The sequence below is a fragment of the Raphanus sativus genome, unplaced genomic scaffold (assembly GCF_000801105.2).
Source record: "Raphanus sativus cultivar WK10039 unplaced genomic scaffold, ASM80110v3 Scaffold0569, whole genome shotgun sequence".
NCBI classification, from domain to species: domain Eukaryota; kingdom Viridiplantae; phylum Streptophyta; class Magnoliopsida; order Brassicales; family Brassicaceae; genus Raphanus; species Raphanus sativus.
Genome location: NW_026615887.1, coordinates 17,598 through 35,368, shown reverse-complemented (window position 1 = coordinate 35,368; position 17,771 = coordinate 17,598). Strand labels below are relative to the sequence as shown.

The window sequence follows — 17,771 nt, the reverse complement described above, 5'->3', positions numbered from 1 at the left end:
GGCACAAAGTGCAAAAGTTGCTGTGTAAACACGAAGAATTCGAGATCAGCATGTCACAAAAGTTTTGTACTTCAGCAACATTCGTTATGTATACTCTAGATTTCAAGTATGTTCGTTTCATTTTTTTTTGTTCTTATTATATTTTAGATTGTTGTTTAACAAAAGTTACATAATGCATTACAGAAACCACCAGTCTTCCGAATATATGACAAGACGCCTCTAAGCAAAATCTCCCCAGCTCCAGGATTTGATCTTACCATGATTACCCCGTTGAAACTTTTTCTGAAAACAGCTTCGAAAAGGTCGAAATTGCCCCTTGTCATTTACACAAATTTTACTTTAACAGTTCCACAACACTTATCTTTACTATCACACATTCAGCTCTCCATAGCCATGTGATCAAGCTCTTGCATCCCATCATATTCCAGCTGTGTCACATGTTATACATTTATAAGTAAAAAGATTATTTATAGCTGAACTAAGAAAATAGAAAGAAGCAAAAGTAATTTCACCTGAGCTTCTTCATGAGCCAGTTTCATCCTTCTGTAATCTTGCTGAGCCTTCTTGGACCGGAACATGGCCTGGACTCGAACCACTGATCTCTCTAGCCTGTCCTCTGCTTGTTTCTGGCTTGTCTTGTAGAAATCCTCCACCACGTCAGTCCCTTCCATCGCCTCAGGTTGGCTAACCTGAAGCCCTCTGAATCCTCTTCTCTTGAGTCTCCACCTCAGAATCGCCTTCTCAAGAACTCCCACCGACCATGTTATCTTCTGGTACTGTCTTCTCACTTGGAACCCCCTAAACACAGCCTGCACCACCATTAAAAAAAAAATCATCTTAAGTGCATTCTAAAGCAGCAGAGAGTAATCTATCAGAGTTTTTCATGGCGACATAACATTTTACCTGGATCTTAATTGCCTTTTTCCGCATGTTCAAAAACTCCCGCCTCATCTTCCATGTTTGGAACCTGTACTGAATCCGAGCAGCGGCTGCAATCTTCCTACGAGTCTCGTAATTTCGAAACGCGTGCTGAATCTTCATCGCGGCTATTATGTTTTTGGCCTCTTCTTCTTTGCTAGCAAACCTAACCGCCTTTGACCTAACTTTCAGCTCATGCTCTCTGAACGCTCCCTGGATCCGTGCAGCCGCCTCTGCAGCGGTTCTGTATGCCGCCAGAGTGTCCTTCAGGCTCTGCTCCTCTTCATTTGAATGCCCTGGGTTTGCTGACGTCTCTGCCTTGATTCCCTCAAGGTTACCACTGATGTTTCCAGCCATTTTCATGTCCCTGAACTGTGCTACAAGACATTTCTCAGCGAGAAAAGCTGCTAAACCCTCGTAGCCTTTCTGCTGTGCAATATCAGCCGCCGTGCAGCCGCCGAGGTATTCCTTAGTCGGGTCTGTCACCAAGTTAGGTCTTGCCCCGGCAGACAGAAGAGCAGCCACCATTTTCTCCCTATCAAAGAGTACAACATGGAAAAGAAGTTAATAAAACCAAAAAGGAGATATGCAAAAAACCTCGTGTTACTGTAAAGATGTATGTTATATTACCTTCCGTAGTATGCTGCCCAATGAAGAGCGGTCCAACCATGCTTATCACGGAAATCTAAAGATATATTTGCCCAGGAGAAGAGAAGGATGGACCAAGTGTATCCAAGGACAGCACAAAGGTGGATCACTCCAAGGCCTTTAGAGTCATACTCCTTCGTGTTGCGGTCTTCGATCACTTTCTCCAAAAGCCACTCCTTCAGCCTATTCTTCAGAGTAAGCTCAAAGAGATGGTCCCTTGCTTGATCAAAGGGCACCTCATTCGCCTGGATTGACTTCATTAGATACGCCCAACTGTTTAAGAGATGGGAAGTCCTGCTAGCGAGTTTCTTGGCCTCTAGCAGGTTATCAGGTGAGATTTTGCTAGAGAAAACGCTGATTTTGTTCGAAGAGGTGAAGAGAAGATGAGCTAGTCTGACTTGGAACTCAAATTCTTCCCACTTGTATAGCTGGTCCTCTTGAGGGACGACTTTCTCAATAACTGGAACTGAGCGGTGTTCGAAGCTGAACAACTGGCTGATTGGTTTGCTCCCATCGGCACTTAGATAAAGGTTCACTATCCCCGGAGATTGAGGGGGAACGAAGCAACGATATACACCCATCTGGAGAAATTCTGCGGGGACACGCACCTCTCCACAAATGCAGAAGAGGTTTGATCTTCCAAAATGTTGGAAGCTGTCGTGAAAGAACCCAGTTACAAGAATCTGCAAGATCAACATGCAAATGGTTAGATTCAGTTATAGGACTAACCAATGGTGACACGATAGAAAAGGGTATATTGGAAAGAAGTTCGTAGAAACCTTTGTTTTCTCTGTCGAGTAGGCCCAGGCAGGTGAAACATCAGTGATGTTGAATATTTGATCCGGTATGTTAGACTGGGGATGAAATACAGCAGGAGGAGCAGATGATTCCTGTCCAGGTGTATATACAGCTTCAAGGGAAGGATCGTCCACTGAACCAGGAGAGTCACTTATGAAGTTGTGTACCCATTTTCCAAAACTTTCCTGACTTCCATAACCGTTATTAAGCAGAGCATCACCCTGTTCATTAGCAACTGCTGCACTGGAATCCCTTGTCTGTTGATTTGGATCTACTACACAGTGCAAGTGCTGACTAGAAAATTCTCGGGCGCCACATGGACTGTTATTTTGATAAACAGGGTCCCCAAGACCGAGATATGATGGTATATCCGTTGATCCGTTGTAGAGTGCATGGTGATTTCCCTGCACAATAAACAAGGCGGCAAAATGGTGAACCGCAAGAAAGGTAAAGCCACTTGCAGGCTTGAAAAATCAATTTCACTCACTTGCTGTGCAGATCCCATAGGCGCAGTTTGGAGCTGTTCAGTGAAGTATAACACATCGTCTGCAAAGAACAGTTCAAATGATTTTCAGCAACAACTCATCCCTCCCTTTTCACAACAAGTAGATATATTCTCTTTTGTTTTTGGGAAGATGTGAATTTAGAAAGGTCAAGCTCAAGTACCTTCTGTTGGTGAAGGCTGGTTGCTTATATCTGCTTCTACTAGAAGCTCATCCCAATCAAGAGTGTTGATCTCATGAAGGCTAATCTCATGATTTCTAGCAACCAGACTGTTGCTGCGCGCTTCAAACCAGCAAACAAAAATATAAGTGTATAAATGTCCAGCCTTCTAAGAGAAGAACATATTTTAACACACTAAAAATTATGAACAGCACAGAAGAATAGCCAAGATTGCAAAAGCTCAAGATCGTCAGGGGACTCATGCTCACCTGGATTACGGACACCAGAATTATTATCTTCAGCCAGAGGTTTTGCTGATAAGTGGTCAGTGGTGGAACTTGAGTACGAGTTCCCAGGCGTTGCCGGAGCTGCCTGAACCTGTTTTACCAAGAGAAGACCAGTAAGCTATTCCGCAACATCAGTGCATCATCCTTAATCCACAACCATTCCTAACATAAAAGAAACAAGAATAAGCCTGAGAGACAGGTAGAAAAACCTCATGCGTCTCACGATAGTGGACAAGAACAATGTGCTCCTGAGACCTGCCATTATATAGAAAGAGATGAATTATTTTCAAAACCTTGAGAAAAATAAAGCAGGGTTAAAAGAAGGCATATCAAGTCAACTATTTATACAGTCTTTGGCTGCCACATACTTGTCCAATAGCCAGTAACACCGTCGAACAAAGGTAGGGTTATCATCACCGTGGGCATAGTAAACATGGATCCTTTCCTCATTACCAACCTGGCAGATGGTAAATAATATAAGAGAGAGCATATAAAATCTGTGGTACGAAAAGTGAAAGAGAGCTCTCACTTTAAGGTGTTCGTGAGCTTCCTTAATAGTCTTGCCATCTTTTTTCTTTTTCCAGTTATGACCATCCTTTCTGAAGTTCCTCAGCATCTTACGGTCGAAAAACAGAATCGTGCCACCTAAAGAAGAAAAACTTTGAGAAAAGCAAAAAAAAAAAAGAGAGTAAAGAGGGAATACTTTTGGGTAAGTGGACAGGCTTGACGTTGATGGTGAAGTAGTTATGGTTAGAGAGGAGAGCATGGATCTCATTAGGGCGTAGCCACCTAGTGTAAGCTTCCTCCAACATCGTTTTTATATCCAGATCTGCAACATCACACATTCTTATGTAATCAATCACGTGATAAAAGCATGCTCATCAAACAATTCTTCGAAAACAAAAACAAAAATACGAAAAGTCTACTGATGAACAAATAGTCTGCTTCGATTAAGTTTTCTCTAAATCCTAAAAAAAAATGTCGGCGTACTCTGATTCAAATCCAACAACCACTAGATGCGATCAAAATCAAGAGCGATCGGAAGAGGAACAATGAATCGGTGATTTTTGAAACTAAGAGGAGCTGTTCTGTTTTTGTGCGATTTTAAGGGACAGAAAAAAAAACAGTCAAAGTACTTTTTTTTTTCACGGAATCGTCAACAGGAGGAAGGATCGAGAACAAAACCTTGGAGAGTATGGAAGCCATGAATCTCAGAGCCGATAAGCCTGGCGGAATCGACGCCGGCCATCTAAGACACACGTCCGATGATCTTCTTCGATGAAACCCTAAGAAAGTGGATTTGCAAGTACAACTGTTTACACAGAAATTGAGAAACACGAAATAATGAGAGAGAGAGAGAGATAGAGAGAAACAAACAAAAACGAATTTGAGCTATTTCTCCCACTAATACAGTATTTTTAATTTATAAATTAATTAAAGACAGGACTTCTTATAAGGTACAAGTAAAATTGTTTTTTTTTTTTTGGCGTTGACGATTCAACTGGAAATGGTAGATGATGCGTTAACTCGCGTTTTAAAAAAATGTCTGTCTTTTCCATTTTTTACCCTAACCTTTTGTTTTTTTCACTTTCCACCCCCTACGAATTAACGTGGATCCCTTCTTCCCAAATCTGTTAATTATTTTTCTTTTAATATAACTAGTGGCTGTCCCGCCCTACGGGCGGGTGAATTTACAATAAAATTATATCATATTAAATTTTTTATAAATTTTATAAAAATTTAAAAAATTACTCTAAATTGAGCATAAACAAAGTAATCTTCTAACATTTTTTAAAGAGAACACAACGTTTCTATAATTTTTTTTAGATTGTAATGTTTTATATTTATTCTTTTAATTTTATTTCACTTTGATATAGTTGGTCATTTGTTTTGTAATAAAAGCATGTGTCATACAAATTGTCTAGTTTCGGACTGCTGACAGATATTATCATTCGATAATCATGTCTGTACTTTAAACTATCTCTACAACTTTGTACTCTTGATTCATCCAGTGAGTTATTGTTAGAACCTAAAAGTAATCACATAGGTGCCGTTCGAGCAATCGGTCTATAATCTCTGTTCGAGTCACATGTTTTTAGCCCCCTTTGAAACTTTCTGGTCATGTTGGTCTATAATCTCTGATCGAGCTTTGCAGACAATACAGACTCGGAAAATTGTAGCTTTTGTTGCTTGTAGAACGCTGGACTATCAACTGAGTCTTTTAATTTATACTCCATGCAATAGTTTTTTACTGTGGTTCCAACATTAATCACCCAAATTATGGTCTCACTTCCAATTCCAACCAATTTTATCAATGTATACTTCTTTGACATCGTTTTCTCCCCTGCATAGCATGGTTATACCGTATAGCTAAAATGCATCGAAATATGCTTGTAGATGATGGAGGCCTACATCAATATTGTTTCTTTCCAAAATTTATTTGAAATAATAAAATTCTAACCTGATGGACATTTGGTCATTGAAAAAATCTTATCTACAAATATCATCTTTACAAAGGGAAAAAGTTTTTGACAGTGTGGTTTTTACTCTACTGATATAGCTCAATTGTCTTCTTTTTTTATTTAATAAAAGGCTTAGCTCAATGGTCTTTCAATCACAACTTGTCTGTATTCATCGAATTGAATAATGGAATTAAAATTTTGTTTCTAACTTATGCCTATAGTTATTTTGAAAAATAGAATAGAAAAAAGGTTACCTTATTTTGTTAATTTTTTCAGCCTAGTAATATAGAATGTCTAATTTCTTCACACATGTCGTACCATTAAAAACTGAAAAGCTAAAAGAGAAACTCAAATAATTAGATATGTTTTCTGAATGACGCCATAAATGGAATTTTACTTCCCATTGAGATCATTTTTCTGAACTTGGTGTTTAAAGAAAAAAATCATCAAATTAACTTTACATGAGGTAGTTTCTAATATGCTTTACCATGAATCGTCAACTAAAAACTGAAATACAAAGTCAGAAACTAACAAATAGTCAACTGAAAAGGAAACAGTCTCAAATACATATTACTGCCAAAACATCAATAAAAGCAACTGCAGCATAAACATCACAAGCAATATAGTTTAAAGATAGATAGAATCCTTAGAACTTTAAAATTACTGACTGTAGAAAAGAAACAAAAATATAGAGCACAGTGCAGAAGAAACGTCAGTCATCTGCTTTGTTTAAGTCATTTCAAAATCTCTAGGCTTTTCACAAAGGTTTGGCTGCAACACTCACCGCAACATTCACAAACGTCAACCCAAATGCTCTGAGACCGACTAATTTTTGTTTTGAAACCACGTTGACTGATGAAGTGTTGTACATAATGTTATGGAACTAACCTGTCCTTTCGAGTAGATTCCTTTACAAAAAAAATGGACGATGGTGCCTTCAGCGAGCACTAAAGGTCATGACCTCACTATTTCTGGGAAAATTGCATCCTCATGGCATTGCATTTGGACTTTGTACACCAGCTCCAGCTCTAGCTTTATGCTGCTGCAGAACGTGTCCAAAAGTGGAGACCATGTTATCACCTACGCAACAACCAATATATAAATAACGTGAGGGATCACATAATAGGGATAACAAAAGACATTTGTTTCATTGTATAATGCAACTTTTCTTTAGTATGCAGTGCCTTCAGATTATGCACAACAGTTGATAAAAAAGAGCTTAACGAAAAAAGTATGGTTGCTAGTATAAGCAAAGCAGAACAAAATATCACTGGTATCTTTGACACACAATATATGATAATTGGATTCTCTTGGGTTAAAATCGAAACCGTTTTCTCTTAGGTTCCAGAAACGATAATGGATTAAGATACCTGAAGGAAGAATTTTGACTAATGGAGGTTAACACTAAATCTTTGGAGGTGATGTGTAAAAAGGTTTAGGCTTTCAGATATCTGACCTGGTGTAGGTTTTCATCACCCCAGAAGACGTATGAGTTTGTGTTAGACAACCAGTACTGGTGAGTTTGCTAGTTGACCTTTAGTAAAGCTTAAAGTAACTGCATAGAAGCAGAGCTAAGTAAAAATGTGTTTTTGTCATACTGTTTAGGAAGATACGACCTGTCAGAAGGGAAAAAAATAAAAATATGAGGAGTTGCTAAGTGGAATTGATTAATTTGGAAAAGATTTCAGGAAAACCAGAACCTTCGACAAACTTATAATTGATGTTAGTTGCGACGAACACCATTGTCTCAACAGCTGAGACCAGACCATCAAAAACACAGACACAAACAGCTGGTCCCTTAATTAGCGTGGACTGCAACCATAAGAAAACAATCAAATGTTACAAATCCAATTTTATGCGATGAGCTAAAGAAAAAAAACATTGAGCGAGTACTCGATCTCGTATAAGATAGTGTAGTGTTAAAAAGCGAAAATTCTCCGATGAGTTAAAAGGAACACAGATTCAGTGGAATCGAATTACCTTCTCAGTTTACCAGAACCATATCAATCCCCATAAGCAATTAAGGATCTGCCATTTTAGAAGATTGCAATAAGAACAGAAGATAGGGAGACAGAATAATGAGGAGATGTGGCCTCTCCTTCTGGTCTCATATCATATATATAGTTTTGAAACTTCTTAATTGGAAAAAACAGACCGAATTATGTAAGAGATCTAGCTTCTCCTGCACCTAGTAGATGTGGGTAGGTGAGAAGCCTGCAAAGTATCATAGTAAGCTCCATTAGTTTGCAAGCTCCATTTTAAGAACCACGGGTGCGAGATGTCTATGGGCAAGAAAAGTAGACAATTATAAAGATTTGTTTGTATCTGTTCATCAATTAGGAGCATCTCGAGCCCTATTAGTATTCTGGGTTCCGGGCTTACCATAAATGAATGACCCTGAAGATCAGCTTCACCTCTCACAAGCCGGTAAGTGATGAACAGAAAAGCCGGAGCGGTGCCGTAGCTTTCAACGGATCTATGGAGTGGCCGAGTGGGGAGAATCATAAATCAGAATGAGATATGTAGGGGAAGATAGGAGAAGCGGAGAGGTTTCAGTTTAGCCATTTACAAACTTCTTAAAGATGAAGTAAAGGAGAAGAGATAAGAATAGGAAGCGCAAGACGTAAGTGACTGATGTGGACTAATTCTCAAATCTGATTGGCTGATTTTCCCATCTGACGTGGATAGTCTCATGGAGCTTGATATTTTTCTTTTAGTAGTGTTATAGATTAATTTTTTATAATTAATTTTTTACATGTATGTAACTATTATAATAACACTATTATTTAACTAATAAAAGATGTATCCTAGTTAGTTGAAAAGAAAAAGCATATGGAGAAAAGTATGAAAATTTTGTTGCGACTGATTGGATGATTCGGGAACTCTATGGGTAGACGCTATAAAATACCCATGTTCGATGCGGGCTAGGCGGCCGCTTTTCCGGCTAGTACACGCTTGGCGGCCAACCACCGTGGTGAAACGGCTCTACTCGGTGATAAAATCGGATTCTTCAAAAAAATATCGTTTTTGTTTCGTTTTGTGTTAAAAACCTATGTATTTTAGTAAGATCTGTAAAACTTTGATATGATTAAATAATAAAATGATAAAACTGTGTGTAAATGGGTGAGAAAAGCTTTGGAAAAATGGAGGCGTTGTTGCAGATTTTACGTTAGGAAGAAGATGACTTCGAAAATCAATTTTATCCCTCATTAAAAGGTAAAAAACAAAAAAAAGTGTTAAAGATGAATCAAAGCTGCGTCGTTTTAGTAAATCTCGTAGGACTTTTACCAAATGGGCCTGCACGGAACCTGTAACATTTATCCAAAACTAGTATTTATATGTGTATATATATAATATGCTGATAAACTAATCCCCGATTAATCTCCGGTTAATCTCCGATTTTTTGTCAACTCGCTAGACCCGGTTCGACCGCCCGACTCACGCCTAGCGCGTTTCCGAACATGGTAAAATACTATAGTATGTAGAGAAAATATGAAAAGTTTGTTGTGGCTGATTGGATGATTCAGGAACTCCATGGGTAGATGTTAAAATACTATAAAGAAGTAGGGCAAAATTGATTAACATTATTCAAAAGTGTTTTTCTTTTCTTTTTATCCTGGAATTTGTTTGAAGTTATTTCCTGCATGTGACAAACTTGTACACAGTAAAAACGTGGCACGATTTTATTGGATATGTTGGTCTCATCTAATAGTTGACAATTACTGAAAGATACGCTGTATAGCAGGACCGGCCCTAAGCTATGCCTAATGAAACATTTGCTACAGACTTCCAAAATTTTTGAAAAAAAAAATTTAAGTTCCCAAAAAATACTTTTTAGGTCCCCAAATTTGCAAAAAAAAAAAAGAAATTTACATAGAGATGCTTTCAGGCCTTCAAAATTTTAAGACCGGTCGTGCTGTATAGTTTGACTGGTTCGAGGGACGAGAAAAGCCAAACCAAAAGAAGACACTGAACCGGACGGACCAAATTTGATTTAAAAAGTTCCTTGTTTGTTTAAGTTTGAGACACTATATCAGCAATTAATTTGTCTTGCAGGTTAGCCTATTAAGAAAACGAAAGAAAATATTAAAACCTAAAAAAAAATGAAAAGGGCGACAGAGAAGGCGACGGCGGCGAAATTAGGGTTTTTTCTCCCGATTCATCTCCTCTGCTCCATTTTCTGATCTGGTAGCTCCGTATCCGGAGAGTAGGTGAGTGTGGTGCCTCGTCGCAAGTCTTCAGGAGTTTGAACTAGAAGTTCATGGTGGCGATAGCGAAGCGAATCTGACTTGGTTTGGTCCTGAAGTTCATTCTACCCGTACTACCTAGTATCAGAGTAGCTCATTAGGCCTGTGTGGCTTCTGTTTCTTTGGTTTGAAAGGTTTCCTAGGGTTTCATTCTCAGATCTGAATCAAGATGAATCGGCCTCGGAAAAGGAAGGAGTCGTCTCTTATCAACGAGCTCAAGGAGCTTGAGCTGTTGGATGAAGGAGACTTTGTTGACATACCGGAGCTGGAAAACGAAGACCTTATTGAGGAGAACTCGAGGAGCATTATTGTCCGATGCCTCAACCCTACAGTCCATAAAGTTGGCGGCTTGGTGAAGGCACTTCCTCCGATCTGGGGCCTGGAGGAGAGTGTAAGAGGAAGAGGGGTGGGAGAAAATACGGTCCAGTTCTTCTTCCAGCACGAGAGGGACTTACAGTATGTGCTCACTAAGGGCCCTTGGTTTGTGAATGGGTGGATTGTGTCCCTCGACAAATGGTCTCCAAATCCAAGTCATGAGTTCCTGTGCCAAATTCCGTTTTGGATTCGCATTAGAGGATTTCCAGTTCATCTGCTCAAAAAGAAGGCTGTAGAAGTTCTGCTGGATCCGCTAGGCAAAGTGGAGAAGGTAGAGCTCCATGCTAAAAACTCCTCTTCAGTGGAGTATGTTCGGGCACTGGTGTGGATCAACACAGAGGAACCTCTCCAGTTTAAGAGAACTGCAAGATTTAAATCAGGGGAGGTGGTACCAACGGAGCTTGAATACGAGAAACTGATCAAAGTGTGTTTCTTGTGTAAAAGATTAACACATGATCAGCTCTACTGCCCAATGAAAGATAATCTGGCAGTGGACTACAGAGAGCTAGATGTGGGGGATAAGAGAACCACAAGGCCAGAGTCTCTGTCTAGCTCAAGTAGGCAACGCCCTGCACTTCAGAAGGCGGAGAACGCTATACAAAGAGGGCAGCGGAAGACAAAAGCATCACGATCAGAGCAAGCGCCCCGACGCTCAACTACACCAAGTAACAGAAGAGAGATGGGAAGAAAAGGGAAGTCAGTGGTGGGTGAAGCGTCCCAAGTATGGCTACCTAAGGGCTCCCAGAGCCAATCACTGACAGGGGTGAGACGATCGAGGAGTACAGAGGAGTCGTCAGCCCACCCAGCGAATAGAAGCAACTCACAGGGAAGACTGGGAGCTGGGGTATCCTCTGGGGCTAGTCAGGATTCACCATCGGTTTTCAACAGACTAGGTGGTCAAAAGAGCATCTCTCCTCACTCAAGACAGTCCTTGGCGCTACAGAAATCTGAGGAGAGGCCTCCTGCATCAGTGTTTGAAAGACTGGGGGGTCTATCGTCGAATCCTGTATTGGAGATATCACTAGAGGAGACAGAGCCTAGTGGGAACAAAAAAGGAGACTTAGCAGAAGTGACGAAAGAGCTCAAAAGAAGGCAAGGATCGAGAGTAATCAAGAGATCTCAACTCCATCTGTTTTTGAGCGACTTGGCTCGGGAGGAAGAGGATCTGGTAGTCGAAGCTCTGGTGAGAAACATCATTCTGCCTCTATGGCAGCCAATGCTCCTAACCGTTCTGCTCAGCGGATGGTGTTGGGAAGCGGCAAAATTGTTGAAGAAGGGTTGATGGTTGATACCAACCCTTCAACTCCAATATGAGGATATTGAGTTGGAACTGTCAGGGGTTGGGGAATGCCCTTACAGTTCGACAACTCCAGGAAATACACCGGGTGTATTCTTCTGATATAATATTCCTCAGTGAGACGAAGAACAAGCGTTGGTATCTAGAAGACGTAGTGGAGAAACTTGGTTTCCACGGGTTGAGAACAGTGGATCCAATAGGGAAGAGTGGTGTGCTGGCAGTTTTATGGAAGGAGACATGTAACATCTCGGTTTGCCAGGCTAACAACAGGATCATGGATCTCCAAGTATCTTGGAGAGATAAATCGTTCTACTTAACGGGAGTGTATGGGGAACCCGTTAAAGGTAATAGAAACGGAGTGTGGGAGCGGCTGACAAGGATAGGAGTCAATAGGAAGGAGCCTTGGTTTCTGACGGGCGACTTCAACGAAATTGTGGATCAGTCGGAAAAACATGGGGGAGCAGTGCGAAAGGACGAGGATGGTGCAGAGTTCAGGCAGATGTTGAGGGACTGCGGACTGTGGGAAATACAGCACAAAGGCTACAAACTCTCATGGCATGGAGTCCGCAATAATGACCTCGTGCAATGCAGGCTCGACAGATCAGTAGCAAATCCGGCCTGGATGACCTTATTTCCAAAAGCCACAGCGAGGTACCTCCAAAAAGGATGCTCAGATCACAGTCCCATTCTGAATTGTCTTGATGGGATTGAATGGAAACAGAGGGCTACATTCAGGTATGATCAGAGATGGATTAAAAAAGAAGGTTTTTCTGAGACGGTGAAACAGAGTTGGAGCAGTGGGGGCGCAGGCCTGTTTGGTTTAATGCAGAAAATCGCTAAGTGCCGGCAAGATATCTCTGTCTGGAAGAAATCTGCGAAACCAAACTCTGCGATCAGAATTCAAGAGCTCCATCACAGAATAGACATTGCCTCTCATCAGAACCTATATATACCGGGGGAAATTAGCCAGTTGAGAAAGGAGCTTAGTGAGGAGTATCATAACGAAGAGATCTTTTGGAAGCAGAAAAGCAGGCTTGACTGGCTAAAAGCAGGAGATATGAATACCAAGTTTTTTCATGCAACCACAAAGAATCGAAGAGCGCAAAATTATATTCATAATCTTGTGGATGCTGATGGGAAAGTGTGGTATGAGGAAGAGGACCTAGGCAGAGTTGCAGAAGACTATTTCAAGTCACTATTCGCATCAGAAGATGTGGGTGTATTGCTGGACGACTGGGGTGATATGGAACATAAGGTTTCTCCGCTTCAGAATGCAGAGCTCCTGGAGGAGGTTACACTGGAGGAGGTTAGAAGAGCTGTCTTTGATACCAATCCCCAAAAATGCCCGGGACCAGATGGGATGAGTGCCTACTTCTACCAAAATTTCTGGGAGTCGGTTAGCGAGGATCTCACTACAATGGTAAAGGAGTTCTTTCGGTCAGGACAGCTTGAGGAGGGAATTAACAGAACCAACATCTGTTTAATTCCGAAGAAGATTAATGCGTCCAGTCTAGCGGATTTTAGACCGATTAGCCTGTGTAATGTAGCTTTCAAGATAATAACAAAGATTTTGGCTAAGAGACTCAAAAAGATCCTCCCGTCGATTATATCTGAAACTCAGGCTGATTTTATTGAAGGCAGGGTCATTCAGGATAATATCCTAGTAGCCCATGAACTTCTCCATGCCTTAACATCCAACAACAAGTGCTCGGAGGAGTTCATAGCGGTGAAAACAGATATTTCCAAAGCATATGACAGAGTAGAGTGGCCTTTTCTGAGATTGGCTATGAAATCCCTGGGTTTTGCGGACCAGTGGTGTGATTTGATTATGGCGTGTGTCTCTTCTGCTAGATATCAGGTGCTCATTAACGGGAAGCCTTATGGAGACATCACACCCTCCCGAGGACTACGCCAAGGCGATCCGATATCCCCCTACCTCTTCGTGATTTGCACAGAGATGTTAGTGCATATGCTGAGAAAGGCAGAAGCAAGAGGTCAGTTAACAGGTCTTAAGGTGGCAAGAGGAGCACCCCCAATCTCTCACTTGCTCTATGCCGATGATAGCCTGTTCTACTGTAAAGGGAACACAGAAGAGCTGGAGCATTTGTCTCAAATTCTGAGCAGCTACAGTCTAGCTTCGGGACAGAGGATAAACTACCAAAAGTCAAGCATTTTCTTTGGTAAGAATATACCGTTGGAGAGGAGAGCAGAGGTGAAGCAAAAGCTGGGTATTGAACAGGAAGCTGGAGCAGGGATTTATTTGGGACTGCCTGAAACGTTTGGTGGCTCCAGAGTCTCACTACTAAGCTATCTCAAAGACAGCCTGTCCGAACGATGTCAAGGGTGGCAAACCCGGTTCCTATCACCAGCAGGAAAGGAGGTTATGCTCAAGGCGGTGGCCCTAGCCCTCCCAACTTATGCTATGTCGTGTTTCTCCTCCCTCGGACAGTTTGCAAGAAAATAGCATCTACCATGTCTGCATTCTGGTGGAGGAATAAACAAGACTCTAGAGGTATTCACTGGAAAAGTTGGGACCAGCTAAGCAAACCGAAAGCATGTGGGGGGCTCGGTTTCAAGGACATTGAGGCCTTTAATGTGGCGCTTCTAGGCAAGCAGCTATGGAGGATGCTGTCCCAGAAAGATTCTCTTCTCACCCGGGTTTTCTGCAGCCGTTATTTTGCACACTCAGAACCTCTCCAAGCTGGCCTTGGCTCTAGACCCTCCTATGCATGGAGGAGTATTCATGCGGCGCAAAAGCTATTACAACAGGGAGCTAGGGTACTGATAGGCAATGGGATGGATACAAAAGTATTTCAAGATGCTTGGATTGGTCAGAAACCGGCAAGAAGAGCAGAGGTGATCAGATGGAATGAGGGTAACCTGGTGCCTAGACCTCATCATAACCTAAAGGTTTGTGATCTGTTATAAATCAAGGGAGAGAGTGGAATCATCAACTGCTCCTACGTGTCTTCCCCGAAGCTGAGGCGCAGAGGATTATGAGGATCAGAACCTGTGGTTCAAGCAGCCAGGATGGGTATATTTGGATTACAACAGAACTGGAGCTTATACAGTGAAGTCAGGGTACTGGGTACAGACCAATGTGCTAAATAAGCCAACATCTGTAGTAGAAGACCAGCCCAGCTTTGACAGACTGTATCAGCTAGTATGGAACACTGAAACCAGTCCTAAGATCCACCACTTCCTGTGGAGATGTATCAGTAACTCCCTCCCTGTAGCAGAGAATATGGTGCGTACACACATATCTAAGGAGGGAAGATGCATGAGATGTGGAGGAGATGCAGAATCGGTGAATCATGTACTGTTTCAGTGTCATTTTGCTCGACTTGTATGGGCTCTCTCTCCAATTCCTACTCCTCCTGAAGGTGTGATGATGAACTCTCTCTACTCCAATGTGCATCACGTGTTGACTATTCAAGCTACCTATCCTCGGGATGAGATTCAGACCGACTTAGTACCATGGTTGCTATGGCGTCTGTGGAAAAACCGAAATGAATTTCTTTTCAGGGGTAAAGAGTATGAGGCGGAGAGTGTAGTATGAAAGCGCAGGAGGATGCAGATGAATGGAAGGAGAGACAGAGGCGGTAGAATCAGAGGTAAAGAGGAATGTGGTTAAAAGCCCCATACTCACAAACCAGAAGCGGTCATGGACTCCACCTCCTACCCACTGGCTGAAATGTAATAGTGATGGTTCCTGGAACAAAGACAAGGAAACCAGTGGTTTAGGATGTCTATGCAGAGACGCGGCTGGGAAACTGATATGGGCAGGGGCGCGAGCTGTGCTAAAGGCAGCATCACCGATTCTCACAGAAGCTGAAGCACTAAAGTGGGGGGCAGAGACAATGGCAAACTTTGGCTACAAGAACATCATCTTTGAGTCAGACTCCCTGCCTTTGGTCAACATGATCAATGGAGTTGATGATGCTTGGCCTATTCTGCGCCCAACGATAGAGGTGATACGCTCCTACCTAGCTCGGATTCAGTCTTTTGAAGTAAGGTTCTCTCCTAGGGGTGGAAATAAGGCAGCAGATAGGATAGCAAAGGAATCAATCACTTTTGTGTCTAGTATTCCTAAGTTATATTCTATTGTGCCAGTATGGCTTAAGTTTCAAGTTAGTTCTGATATTGCAGTGTATCAAACAGTATTGGTCAATGAAAGTATTTGATGAGCTAAAAAAAAAAAAAAAAAAAAAGAAAACGAAAGAAAATACAATTGTTTAGCCAATTACATTTGGTTGCCGACCTCAATTTTTCATGTAAATCACAAACTTTTCCGTTTAATAACTATAATAAGTATTAATTCATTATTTAGTGGTGTTCGAAACTGTGTTTTTTCTCGAGAGTCGTTGAAGCAATGGGGTTCAAGTTTTCGCAAAAGTGGCACTATAAAAAAATTATTGTTTTTTTCGAGAAGATCCACTGAGACCTCACCGAAGTGAAGTCCCCAATTTGTTTAGAAAACTAATAGTATTAAATGATAGTATTACTAAAACTCTTTGGCTGAGAATAGAAAGGAGGAAGAAAGCATTTCTCCCATCTAGTGGATAGACCATCTATATAAATTTGCCATTCATTGTTGTTTCAACCAGGACGAGTTAGTTTGGTGGCAAAACCATCGCGGCTACAACTACCCAACCCGGATTCGACTTGTACTGGAAGGATACTTTATGCCATAAATGGTATTAACACCGTCTGGTTCCGGATCTAGAGGGATTATCTCGGCCGAAAGACCAGACACCTCCTGGTATAAAAAGATCAATTATTGTTTCATAAATATATTCCACATTTTAACAATAAAATTAGAGATTGATATGTGCGGTCGCACGAATATTTATTTAATGATTTATGTGTATCATATATTTTGTTATTATCTATATTATTAAAATCGTAGTACACAATTGTAATGTTTGGATACAGAGATAGTATTAGAAGGGATATTTGTTTGGAAACAGGTTTTAGTTTAAACTTATTTTTTTTTTTAAATCGCCTGGCCCATTTAACTTATAAACCATTAGTTTAAATTAATTAAAATTTATAAAATCACCTTCATTTCCTCCTACACACGTTCCTTTATACTCAATTACTTCTTAAACCTACATTATCACCTTCCTATATAACCTCCCTTTTGTCTACACCTCATATTAAACAAAACACTACTATGGCTATGGTGCCCTCATCTAGCGCAATCACTTTTTTGAACAATATCAAACCATATAAAAATTCTTGGAAGGTGGAAGTGAAAGTTCTTCATTCCTGGACACAACCCCCTCCAAACGGTTCTGGAGAAGACACTTTCGAGTTTATACTTGAAGATAAGATGGTATGTTTTCATTTTAACCTATTCATTTTCTATAATTTTTTTTTGCCTAAGACTAAACCAATATTTCTTATTGTAGGGAGTTCAGATCCATTGTACCTGTAAGAAAGTCTTCCTTGCTCGTGTAAAACAATTGCAGATTGGTCAATGGAGGATCCTCCAGAATTTCCTGGTTTGCCAAGCCGTCGGGATATACAGACCAACCAGCCATAAATTCAAGATATGCATCACAGACTATTCCATTGTCACCAATTCTTCTTTTACTACCTGCGAGGTATCAATTGTGTTATTTAATAACTTCAATAATAAGTTGGCTTTTGAAAGACCCGGAGCGTAGGAGACACGCGCGAAGACCCCTTTTCTCTTAGACACGGATTTCGAGGATGGCTCAACGGTTTCACGATTTGTACGGCTCCACCGCTAATTCAAATCTCTCCACCGTCTAACGCCTCCTTCCGCCGCAGCTACTTTTTTCTGAGCGAGTTTTTCGACTTGGATTTAAAAGTAGACCTTCGCTCTCCCTTTCTTACCTGACTACTAAGGTTATCTACGTCTCCGTATGACGTCCCCGAATTCAAAACCCTAGTTCCGCCTTGGCAAAGTTTTGCTCCCGTGAATCCCGATCCACTCTCCATACCTCTCGTTGGTTTCCTTACTGTCGTGTGTAGATCTTCTCAGTCATTTCGTGGTTTCTCCGAGTCCCTACCCGATCTAGGGTTTCCGTACGTACTTCCGTACACT

At 41.1% G+C, this 17,771-nt stretch overlaps 2 protein-coding genes and 1 long non-coding RNA gene across 5 annotated transcripts; 1 reads left to right on the top strand and 2 right to left on the bottom strand.

The window, feature by feature from the left end:
- Positions 1-109: 109 nt before the first annotated feature.
- On the bottom strand, positions 110-4,709 carry LOC108822401 (calmodulin-binding transcription activator 5). The gene is made up of 13 exons (XM_018595470.2): positions 4,500-4,709; positions 4,018-4,143; positions 3,844-3,959; positions 3,683-3,771; positions 3,524-3,569; positions 3,297-3,405; positions 3,031-3,150; positions 2,852-2,910; positions 2,346-2,768; positions 1,549-2,249; positions 904-1,453; positions 513-809; positions 110-428 (listed from the first exon to the last, which is right to left on the bottom strand). Exons 1-13 carry the CDS (start codon positions 4,561-4,563, stop codon positions 378-380), a joined length of 2,751 nt encoding a protein of 916 aa, XP_018450972.1. The 5' UTR covers positions 4,564-4,709; the 3' UTR covers positions 110-377.
- Positions 4,710-6,258: 1,549 nt separating this feature from the next.
- Positions 6,259-8,473, bottom strand: LOC108819520 (uncharacterized). Of its 3 annotated transcripts, XR_008940269.1 has the most exons (7): positions 8,159-8,429; positions 7,932-7,990; positions 7,757-7,804; positions 7,477-7,588; positions 7,233-7,392; positions 6,665-6,856; positions 6,259-6,547 (listed from the first exon to the last, which is right to left on the bottom strand). It is a non-coding gene; the product is annotated as an uncharacterized LOC108819520 (long non-coding RNA). The 3 variants fall into 3 exon arrangements; XR_001944257.2 differs by having other exon boundaries at positions 6,259-6,856; positions 7,932-8,058; positions 8,159-8,473; XR_001944256.2 differs by having other exon boundaries at positions 6,259-6,856; positions 8,159-8,422.
- Positions 8,474-10,192: 1,719 nt separating this feature from the next.
- On the top strand, positions 10,193-11,680 carry LOC108820060 (uncharacterized). The gene has a single exon (XM_018593047.1). The coding sequence runs from the start codon at positions 10,193-10,195 to the stop codon at positions 11,678-11,680; it is 1,488 nt and encodes a 495-aa protein (XP_018448549.1).
- The last annotated feature ends 6,091 nt before the right edge of the window (positions 11,681-17,771 follow it).